The 12163-nt window shown below is 38.5% G+C and overlaps 1 protein-coding gene across 13 annotated transcripts in view; it reads right to left on the reverse strand.

Annotated features, from left to right (window-relative positions):
- PTPRC (protein tyrosine phosphatase receptor type C) overlaps positions 1-11570 on the reverse strand; it is a 65833-nt gene extending 54263 nt beyond the window's left edge. For 12 of the 13 annotated variants that reach the window (XM_074876740.1, XM_074876739.1, XM_074876736.1 and 9 more), the window contains exons 1-2: positions 11504-11570; positions 11301-11418 (exon numbers count right to left, since the gene is read on the reverse strand). In XM_074876740.1, coding sequence (XP_074732841.1) covers positions 11301-11367 — 67 coding nt within the window. In that variant the 5' untranslated portion in view covers positions 11368-11418; positions 11504-11570. Of the gene's footprint in view, positions 1-10828; positions 10845-11300; positions 11419-11503 lie in introns of those variants that run through there. The other variant, XM_074876741.1, reaches the window with a different exon arrangement.
- Positions 11571-12163: the final 593 nt, after the last annotated feature.

Genomic DNA, 12163 nt, shown 5'->3' on the forward strand with positions numbered 1-12163 from the left:
GCTCAGATCCACCCCTTGGGGTTAAAGGAGTACCGATAGCATTAGGACATTTTCATCTTCTATATCGGACAGTGCTAGAAGACTTTCATCAATGAATTTTGCAGATATTTGTTCACAGCACAGGAGTGGTGAAACACATGGACTTTGGCTGCTATCTCAGGTCTTGCAGTATGATGTAGAGGTTTTCTATCACTTTTTTGTATCTTTCTCCCCCTCTTTTCAGCTGCTCTGTTCCCCACTGCCATCTCAGTCCCAGCATCCAATCTCTCTTAAACCGGTTTCACCATCTTTCCTCTGATGTGTTGGGGTAGCAACAGTCGTACCATCACATCCTGACTCCTGGTCTCAAAACATTGATCTCCCCTCATTTGACTTCGTATCTGATCAGAACTTCTTTCTGAATGTTAATTCTCATAACTACAGAAAATTTCACTAAAGACACCGATTGCATCCACTAACACTGTGAAGATCAGACATCAGCCAAAAACTAGAAGATTTATCACTCTATCAATCATTGCAGTGCTTTTTAAAGACTACCGTAAAGATCTTAAGTGATTTTTTAAAAAGGATGTAGGGTTACATACCTGTTTCCTCCTACCTATGGTTGCTCATTGCCACAAGGACAAGCTGATAAAACAGATAGTTCAGATTTTTTTATTAAACAGTTATTACAAATACATCAGCTTCATTCACAACTCTGCTCACAGCTGCATCCTATGATCAGCTACTCTAATAGCAAACACAGCCATTTACATTAGCCCTTAACATTTCACAACAAAATCTTTTCACTCAAACTTGCAGCCATCTAGAACCCCAAAGTCCTTATGACCCTGAACTCCAACTCAGCAAAAGAATCACAACCAATTCCACCAAAAAAACCCCCCTCCATAGAGTTCAGTAAATATTTAAAAAAATATTCTATACTGTAATATGGATCCCGGTCACACTTGAATTAATTGCAGACGATTCCCAGAGCTTGTGTCTACAGAGTTCACCTTTTGATATTCGGAGACATGATCTCATCCTGTGCAGCTCTGAAGACAAGTTCTGTATTTCTTTCTCCTTGCTTTTTTTTCAAGAGAAAAGAGTTATAGTGTGATTTTTTTTTTTTTCAATCTAAATAAATCTGTTAGGTCAATTATGGGTCAAAATTTATTATTGTTATTACTATTTATGAGCACTTAGATATGAGAATGCTGAATGTAACATAAAAAATTTCTGAACTGGACAGAATGTGGTCCCCTCTCTTTCATATACAGATGCTGTTCACATTAGCTCATCTCCCGCAGATAGAGTATCTGCTACAAGAATTGTGAATCAGTGGGGTGAGATTATATGCTCTCCCATACAAGAGAATGAATGTGTGTGTGTTTATAACATATCATCTACACATTCTGTTGTTTGTTTACCATATTTCACTCACTGGTGAGAGAATGCAATATGTTAATGAAAGGATTAAACAGCTGGAGAAAATAATAATTGCAAATAAATATAGTGCCTTTGTATGTGACCTGATTTTTTGTTTTTTCTATATAGCAAGAGAGGAGCTTTGGAGCACCATAAGTTTTTACCTGCAGCAGTTTTATCATTAAGAGTTATCTTCCAGGAATATGTGCATCAGTTGATATGTAAAGAAGTTAGAAGAGCACAATGTAAGACCTGCAATACATGGACCTATGTAGGAGAGTTTATTTTGGACCCAGGGAATAATTTATTCAGTTGTATGCTGCTTTAAATAAGATGTTGTATGTCCCTTTCTCAGAAAAGGAAATAAATAGCACAGGGGATTATGCAAGCTCTTTGGCTGGGCACATATGCTACTGTTACTTTTTCTCCTTGCCTCTATACCATTCCTTTTTAAGAAATATCCATGATGTCCAGAATCAGATCATAAACCCTTTGAGGTCAAGAACAAATTCCATCCTATGTTTGTACAGCATCTGGCTCAACCAGAATGCTTGATCATGACTGTGGCCATTAAGCCCTACTGTACACACAGGTAGACAGTGTCATGGTTTAGACCCACTCCACAACTAAGCACCACTCACTCCCCCACTAGTGGGATGGGGAAGAGAATCAGAAGTGTATAAGTAAGAAAACTCGTGGGTTGAGATAAGAACAGTTTAATAATTGAAATAAAATAAAAATAATAAATTGCAATGAAAAGGAAAATAACAAAAAGAGAGCAAAATAAAACCCAAGAAAAACAAGGGATGCAAATGAAAAACAATAGCTCACCAGCAACTGACCAATGCCCAGCCTGTTCCTGAGCAGCAGTCCCCCAGCCAGCTTTATATGCTGAGCATGACGCCGTATGGTGTGGGATATCCCTGGGGTCAGTTGGGGTCAGCTGTCCTGGCTGTGTCCCCTCCTGACTTCTTGTGCCCCCCTGGCCTGCTCACTGGTGGGGTGAGAAGCTGAAGAGTCCTTGACTTACTGTAAGCACTGCTCAGCAACCACTAAAACATCCCTGTGTTAACATTATTCTCATCTTAAATTCAAAACATAGCACTATACCAGCTACTAAGAAGAAAATTAACTCTATCATAGCTGAAACCAGGACAGACAGTCAAACACGCACAGGAGCAACTCCTTCATGACTTTCCAAGGGTTCAGTATTCATAACTTCAGAAAAAGTTTCACAAAATATTAACTTACAGCTGCACACTCCAATTTTTCACATTGTCTCAGTGACTAACACATGGAGGTCCTCTGAAAATCTTATAATTTTCTTTTATGAAAAAACAGTTCTCAAGTGTTTTGGAGCTTACAGTCAAAACTGGGAGTGTCTCCTCCAAACAGTTTTCTCAGGACAGCTCACAGGAAGGCAGGAGTTTGAGTTTGAAGACACCCAGTAGGTTTAAAAAAAAAATTACTTTATTTTCCTGTTGTAATATAAAGCCAAAGAAAATGCAACAAAATACAGTAAAAAACCCACAAAGGTAAAATAAATACACTTGAAAGCCTCTTTTAGACTTCCCACTGATGTCACCAATGAGGTGAGACAGGTGAGAAGCAATTCTGTTGTGAAGAGAAACAGAGAGTATCAACTGTAGAGGGAGCAGCTGAAAATGTCATATCTGACATGCTCTGTGCTATTAAGACATCTTCATTACTCTGTGAAGAGTAGTTTTTAGCAGCTGTGGTTTGGAAGCAATCCTTCCCTTGCCATTTAAGGCATGCTCCTGCAATGACGACACACTTGTTGACATCTCTGGAGCAGAATCACTTCCACTTTGTAAATGGCTCTCTTCCCAACATTAACACAAAAACTTAAGCCAGCTACTGCACCAAACACTTGCCTGTTTATTCAGGGTGGTGCAAAACCACATCTTAGCCGGCCCTTAAGCACAGCATTAACCACAGCAGAAAGACAAATGCAGCTGTCGCTTTTTTATTAGTTTTTGGAATAATTGGATCCTTGAATCTTAGAATTTTTGTGGGATCTTTTCTCCTGAACTCTTCTATGATTACTAATGAACTTAATACATCTTGTGTTGGTTCAAAAGGCATCTGTAGGTGAGATTTCCGTAACTTGTATGCCTCTAATACTATCTTACTGTGTATTAAAACTTATCTATTTTATCATTTCAAAATCCTCATGGCCAAACTGGCCAATCTTCAGAAAAGTATAAAGTGCTAAACTCAGGAGGCCAAACATCACTGGAATTTATAAAATTTTCACCTCTGAGTACTTCAAAACCTTTAAGTATAAAAAACCTTGATCCATTAATATCAAGGATAAATAACTCTTTATAGATCTCACATTAATTTGCTTGAGCTGCCTCCCTCATATTCAGTACCATTCCACTGTAAACTTTCTAAACTGTAAGTACATAAATTGACGCTGAGTTGAGCTATTATTATTCCTAACATTTTCCAAGAGTGAGAGTGAGTGTATTGGGCAGCTCTCAGAAACATTTATTTCTAAGTCATTTGATTAGCAGACTAGGACAGCAAAATCAGAAGTGCTACTAAGTTGTACTAACGCATATTTCTTACTGCTGTTGCATATCTTTCCCTCAAACCCCAACCACATTTCATACATCAGACTAACACACTAGACTGCAGGTGTGTGGAGGATGTAGAAAAGTCTTTCAGTTCTGTTGGAGCAGCACAGTTGAGTACATAAGCATTAACAAAACTGCAAACAAGGCCAAGCATTTTCATGTACTTATTGGGCAGTCTCAAGTATCATAAATATTGTACTTCCACTCACAGACACAGATACATGGCACAGGCATGCACATTCACACACAGTATTTGGGGATGAGGGAACTTGTGTATTGCTTACAAGAAACCTAGGGCAATAATGTCTCATTGCTATCGGTGACCAAGTAAAAAAAATGACATATAATTTAAAAAATATGTTTCATTATCAGTTAAATTCTTCCAAGAAAGAGTGATATGAATAAGAAATCCTCCAGATACTCTATCCAAAACTCATTAAACCCAAAGATTTCTCTAAGGTGTATATGCATGCAATTTTGCATTCATTTTAGACATCGGAGGTCTATCTCAAAAAGATTAACTAAACTGCTGCACTAGCAACATTGGTTATCTTTCCTTTGATTATGTGAGCATATTATTTTAAGCCATATGCTGACAGAGTTGTCAGCTTGGCCTGCATTTCTCTAAAACACTTGGTTTACATTTATATTTTTATATTATTACCACTGAGATTCCTAACACACCTAGTTTACTAGAGAGTCTCACTATTTTATTTACCCCTAAGCATGGAGGATGCTTCGTAACATGAAGCCTTTTGCAGCAGCGATCTGTTTAACACACCTTCTCATCTCATCTGCAGACACCGCAAGTAAAAAGCTGGCAGTCTTGTTCTTGTGTCTCACAAGGACTCACTGACCAACTTCAGTTATTTCACCCAACATTCATTAAAATGGAGACTACAGTTGATGTGATCATGTTTTAGAGAATTTCAGATTTGCTGAAGTTAAGCACAGTATGGGTTGTTCTTAGCACAAAAGTATCGGCTCCCCATTGACACCACCTGTGCTTTAGGACTGAGAACAAGGTAGAAATTGATGCACAAGTAATTTGTTTCATACTTTTCATTTTCTTTGCTCAGATACACTTTTCAAACTACTCTAATGCACAACCAGTTTCTTCAGATTAATTTGTGGTAGTTTACAGATTGCAAGAGACAAGCATTCCTCAGAACACTTAAGGAACTGTGACTCTACATTTTGCAACAAGGTAAGTATTAGTACCTTCAACTTAACAGATGATGAAACTGAGATCTGGAGAAATGAAAATGACTTGACACTTCACACCATCAGTTTTTGAGACAGCCTAGACTGAAGCTAACTTCTGTCTCTTAGATCTTATTCTAAAAGCTTGACTATGCTCTGCCATTTATCTTATGCTTTTTGCCACCTACATATGTCTTAACTCACAAACATCCAGAAACAGTTCAGGGACTAATACTATTTTAAATATTCCATCCACAGCTTCTGCAATGTATATGATTACCTGGAAAGGCTTTACTAGCCATATATTTTTGTACAATCTCAGCTGAGGGTCTGTATTGTACCACGTTTTCCTGAGTGTAAAATCCTTCAGCTCATGTAGGATGTATATGTTTCATTTAAAAAACTATTTTCTTATATGTTGTACAGAAAGCTTCATTGTATGGCTTCATTTTTCTATTAGAGAGCTAGTTTGATTATTTCTCTTTCTGTCAGGAAAAGAATGTATTTCAAAAGGCAATTAAAAATACTGCTCCATGGAGTCCACATTTTTGCAACAACAAAAAAAAGTCATTCATGCACAACAAAAGATACCTCTAGAGCTCTGTGCAGGGCAGTGGGATTATGAATGAAGAACAGACAGATTGTAAGAAAAGACTTTGAAACTAGAGAATAGAAACCTAAGCAAGCAGGCTAGCCGAGGAGGCACTGACACAAGGGGAATAACTGCAAGAACAGTACCGCAAAGTAGTGGTATAAAAGAAAGGAAAAGTGGATCCTGTTAGCTATACAACACTATGGATAATATAAGCTGGCACTGAAGTGCTCACAGCGAGTTTCTAAAATCCTGGCACTGAAGGCCCCAAACTGCTTTACTTGAAAGGGAAAGAAGCCTAGAAATAGATAAAATGCTGTAACAGTTAACTGAAACACCAGTGAAAAAGATCTGTTTGCAAGTGTATGGATAACCTGGAAATACATCAGGACACACAGTACAACAGTCTGAGAGAACAGTAAAAGTTGCAGGAGGGAAAAAAAAAAAAAAAAACCACACAGCTTGCGCATCCGTATCTGTTATTTTCATCTTGATATTTACAGGAAGAAGTCAGGGTTTTACCACTTTAAAACTTTTCACCATTTTTTGCACAGAAGTGCCTCAGGGCCTAAACTGAGCTTTGAAGAGAGTACGCTATTCCCGCAAAATGTATTGGATGTTCAGTACTTCATAAGTTTGCCTGAAGTAACTGCTTGATTTCTAGTTATATACTATTAAAGATGAATAAACGTGAATGATGCAGAAAGCAGTGCTCAGGGACAATCACTGTCTCCCAGGCAGAGCTGGCAGTCTCGGCCCCAGCAGCCAGCTCAAAGGGCCTGCCTGTCCTGAGCAGGGCACAGACATCCAGTTCAGCTCTATCCAGGCTGTTACTTTCCTGTAACACACAAGTTCTTGCTAGGGTTTGAAAGGAGTTCACTCACAGCCACAGAGAGCTGAACTCAGGCTAGCAAGCCTTGCCCAGCACAGGACACTTCCCTGCAGTGCCTCTTGTTCCTCTTCTGTCTCGGGTGCCATTGCTTGCAGCCACCCCTGCGCTCCTCAGCCCCAGGGCTGGCAGCACAGGAGGAACAGACACCCAAATGAAGGGGAATGACTGTAGCAAGACTCAGGGCAAGTCTGTGCTGCAAAGCATGGGGTAATGCAGAGACAAGGTAACTCTAAATGAGGTAGTTGAATGAGTACAAAGAGAAGTCAAGCCATGACAGCAGAGAGTTCATTGTGGGTTAATGTGCTCTGCCTTCCTGGTGGGCCAGATGTATGCTTATGAATATTAACTCTTAAAACTAGATCAAGAATGTAAACAGAGGACAGAACATTTTCATGGCCTGCTGTTCTCCTTTCCTTGCTCCCAGCATGGTACAGTATATACCACAATGCAGCTGCACAGCAAAAGAAAACAGGATAATTTTCATGCACTATATACAATGCATTCACAATTTCAGCATAGAGACCGCCTGCTTCTTTAATGCATACACATGCTCCCAGGGAGGCAGGCAGTTCTGCAGATAGGTCACAGGAGTCAGAAAAACAGAGCTTGATGCCTGGTACTAAGAACATTTTGAAAAGTCACTTCATCCTGTTTCCTCTCCGAACTTCTTCTGCCTTACCTCATTATATATGCAATGTTTCTAACCCATTCACTGCTGATCTGTTCTTCAGAACCTAAATATATAAATGTAAGTTCACCAAATTAAATATAAAACTAAAGGAAGTGGTTTCCAACATACCATGCCACCGAGAGTCTCTGCATGGAAGCTTTGCGGCTTTAGGTCTATGCTGGTAAAACATTCTCAATATGTCAATATACTGATGTGAGTGAATACAGAATTACTAGCAAATGTATTTTCCATACTATGTAAATTAGTCCATTAGTCCAGAACCAATGTCTCCTGCCCTATCTGCAGTTATAATCAATATACCCCATCAACAACCCAGCCATCTGCTTATTATGTTTGTGAAGGTCTAGGTAAATGGGTAATGACATGTTTGGTCCAAATCAGTAGCTAATTCTAGTCCAGAAACCATGTAACTATGCTAGTGTGCTGCTGCTGTCCTCCAATTAGCACGTGTCCTGCTGGTGGCTTGGGTACAACACCATAATGAAACTGAACAGCTTCCAGTTTAGAAGTAGCTTGTGTCTGGCCAGCCCAGGAAGTGAGCAGGACTGCTTGCAACTCTGTGCATACACAAACTCTGTCTCAGTTGATTTTGAATAAAGTATTGGCACTGTGCAAGATGTGAAAAGCAGGCATTTGTTTCAAATGATTAAGAGGTCCCTGAGTGCAGGAATATGGGGTATGTATTTCAGAAAGCCTTAAGTAAAAACAAAACCAAAAAAAAGGTACTGTCCTAAACAGAACCTGCAGTGGGACATCCATAAGAGGAAAACACCAGAGGCTGTACTCTGAAGTCTTCACTTCACTTTCTTCTACTTTAATATCTATCCTCCTGCCAGAGCAATTCCCCTCATCCTTTATGCTACACATGAAATGAGCCAATATTACTAAGTTCTGCTACTTAAAAATTCAGTCTACCAGACTCTTTCCAAAGGGATAGACCAATCCATGAAAAAGCTTTTCACAGAAAGTCAAAGCCATAGGATAAGCTATACTGATGCTGATGTCTGTGTGAAGAAAACTTAACACTTCCAGGTGGAAACCTCCACAGCTGTTGGGCATAGAGACTTCATGGCCTGGTTTTTGTATGCCTGCCAAACGTTGGTACTTTTAACTTGGAAAATAAAAAAGTGACACCCAAAACTATCAAGCAATTGCTGAGTTTCCTGAAATAAAGGAAGTGGCTCAGAAGTGGGTGAAGACTTTTGAAAGCTTTCAAATTGCTAATATTTTCGTGACGGGTGGGGGAGGAACCTGAATTAATGATCTAATGGAAAAAAAAAAGTGCTTGTCCTACAAGCATTTCTTTTTTCTAAATAGAAGCAAAGGCTTCTTTTCTGTGGTTGTTTGGCGGGGGGGGGGGGGGGGGGGGGGGGGGGAGGTGGATGGGATGGGAGTGTTGCAGTTGGGGTTTTTTATTTGTTTTTCGGTTTTGGGGAGGTTATTGGGTTGGGGGAGATGTTTTTGATGTTTTTGGGGTTCTTTTGCATAAAGAGGAAATTGATGCATTGTATCAGGTATGTTAGCATAACTTTTTGGATGGGAAGTCAGCCTAGATATTAGAAAATGTATGTTATCAATCTTACACTAAAGATTTTAAGAAGCACGCCTCTGGCAACTACAGATTTTAGTAAAGATAGCTATTCCATGTAGGTAGAGATGAAAGACTAACAAATAGTGCACAAAACACTGATGAATTTAGGGGGATGTTTCAGCAGTGCAAAGGTTTACAAGGACAGATCAGACTCCCAAGTTTGGTGTTTATTGGTACCATATATTGGTACGTATAGGTACATCCACAAATATTACTCGTCTATTTCTTACCAGGATAACTAGCTGGATACATGCCTTTTATTTGTGGGATTTACATACTGAAAAGACCTTTGCCCAGGCTCTACATATTCTAACTTGTTTGTTTGTTTTAATGTAGTTTGGTGCTCTTAAAAGCGGCTTGGTGATTACAGGAAATTAGAGACATTTTATAGGCTGTCTGCGCTTGTGGTGGAAGTCAGACAACCTTAAAATTTCTCCTGCCAGGTCTTCAAAATCACTAGGTGCAATAGGATCTTGAAGAATAATAATAATAGTAATAACAAAAGAATTCCCAAAGCCCACCCAACACTTACTAACAAGTGCCTGAAAATTGTTCTTGCCATAAAACCAAAGCCTACACCACCTTTTCTGAACGTTGCTCCTCCATTAACAAACCCCTCCCTAGAAGACTACCCAGTTGCCCAGAGGTATAGGCAGAGCAATCTGCACAGCAAAGATGAAGAATAATGGTTCTGTCACCCTGACAGTAGAATCAATCTCTGTGCTAAACTACATGGTGAAAACAAGGTCTGTGAGGTTGAGTACTTGATACTACAGTGTAAGACTATTAATCGCTTTAAGTCTTCTAGAGAGGAGTTAAAACTTATCATTTCTTTGAGGGTCTTCTGTTTAGTAAAAGTACATAGAGAGGAACTGGCTCAAGCTAGACTACTGTGTGCGGACAGAGAAAATAACTATTACTTGAAATAAAATACTGCTATCCCTCTTTCTGTCTTCCAGCCCTCTCTGTTAGCTAACACATGGACTGACTGTGGAGGTGGCTGAAAGAGCAGACAGTCATCTGCCCTTTCTGGAAAAAAGGGAGCAGTGGGAAGTCTCAGAAAGACTTATAAAATGGAAAGTAGGACAGCAGAAAAAAAGGAGAGGAAAAGCAAGAGATTTTGTTCTTTTCCTCTATAGTACAGCATTCCCTTGTTTTCTTATAATATCCAACAGCTACCAACCAGATTCATTCAGTGCTGCCTCTCTTCAGACTTTGAAGGACAAGAGAACTAATGCTCAGGCTTCAAATGCCCATCTTAGCTAAAAGCAGATCATTTTCTTGCTTACATCAGTATAAATCTGGAGTTACTATAGTGACATGATGATAGAAGCACGCATAAATAAATTCAATGTATGTGAAAAGAGATTTCAGCCCTGCATATAATTTGCTGCTATTTCAGAATATGTTTCAAGCCACTTTTTAGGGTGAACGTTAGAGAAAATCTTTTGTGTCTGCTCTTAGCTCTCCCAAATTACATTAACTAGCTAAACTGATGGAAGGTACATATACATAGAAAGCTGGATTTTCTTTTTGAGAAAATATTTTCTTAAACATAGATCCATTTTTGTCTTTATATAAAAGCATTACCTCAAAATTAATCGCTTTTCTTGCTACTCACATTATCTGTTACATCTAGCATGTTTTGCATGATCAACCTCTTGGGCTCTATCTTTTTCTTATAAAATTAAAAAAAGTCAAGCAACAAATTCACCTGCTGTGGGGTAATTAGACAATTAAAATTTTTAAACGCTCTTTAAGAAGCAGTTTTTATAAAATAAATAAATCATTTATATTTTATAAAATTAATATAAAATAAGTAATTTCCCAACTGTAGAGATTAACTTACAATGTTTAGATTTTTTTACTAACTCCATTGCAGTAAAAATCAAAACTTGAGGAACTGTAAGCAGATTCTGAGATCAGGGAGTGGCTAAAATGGATGGGAAGATTTTTTCTTGAAGGATTTCAACATGGAAAACAAAGTACTTCATCATGAAATGAAACCAAACATAAAGACTATGTTGAACAGGTTCACATAAGAGATCTAAATGTATTCTTTTTCAAATACAACTGCAAATTTATTTTTTTAAAAAATTATTCATATAACTCTCACATATGACCATGCGGAAGACATTTTAGCCTCGTACATTGCGCATCGATCTTCCTGATCTAGGTTCTAACACCATTGCATGCAATTGTATTCTAGTTTCTGAACAAAGATGTTATTTCTCCACTTTGCAAAGCTTTTCATTTGTTTTACTTCTACAGAAGACATTCAGGGATCAAAATGAGACAAAGAAATATCAATTGCTACCTACCTTTGACAAAAGCATCCTGTCTCAGAAATGCAACGCCAAATGCTAAGAGTTTAAGCCACAAAAACATGGTTATTTCTGGAAATCAGGCGTATCCTTATGAAACAGCATGTGTGTGTCTCTGGAAAGCAAAATAAATGTTATCTGTCTGCAAAAGAATTTCTCAGCAAAACTTGAACCAGAAAGGAGAATAACTAGGCACATACATTGCACTGCCTGCTTATCTGTGAAGGAGTCGCTTCCTCTGTTACCCCAAACTAACCACTCGCAAACTCACTACTCAGTTTAGTGATGTCAGAGACAATTACTTCTTCAAAAAAAAATTCTTTCGGTTTCCAGGAAGTCGAGAGGGTTTTTCTTAAGTCGCTACAGTAATGCTCAGCTTCCTTAATTCAAATGAAATAGATTTTCAGCCATTTCTTTCTACCGAGGAGCTAAAGGAGACTTAACTTTACAAAGAACTGGATTTAACAAACAGTCATTCTTTCTCTCCATATTCACTTTTCTATTGCATATATTCACTGAGTCCTTTCTATGTTATGGATGCTTCTTGAGATCTCTGTTGAGAGAAAGAGAAACCCAAACCATCAGTCAACAATACTAGCAACAAGGCCTTCATAAAAAGATGCATCCCCAAGTGAAGTGACCGCCGATTAAACGAAAACCCTTTAAACATGAGATATATTTCTGAATCTTTCCACAAGGATGCGATTCTAGGTATGACAGTAATACACAACAAATGGATAGAGGCAGTCTAATTCTGTTTTCTGTAATGTTCCAATTCCTAATTAGATAGCTCCATGCAATTCCTTAACCACGGTAGTGCCAAAGGATTGTGGTACCTTTCCTGGAGTTGATGCAAGGTA

This window comes from Strix uralensis, chromosome 8 (genome assembly GCF_047716275.1).
Source record: "Strix uralensis isolate ZFMK-TIS-50842 chromosome 8, bStrUra1, whole genome shotgun sequence".
Lineage (NCBI taxonomy): Eukaryota > Metazoa > Chordata > Aves > Strigiformes > Strigidae > Strix > Strix uralensis.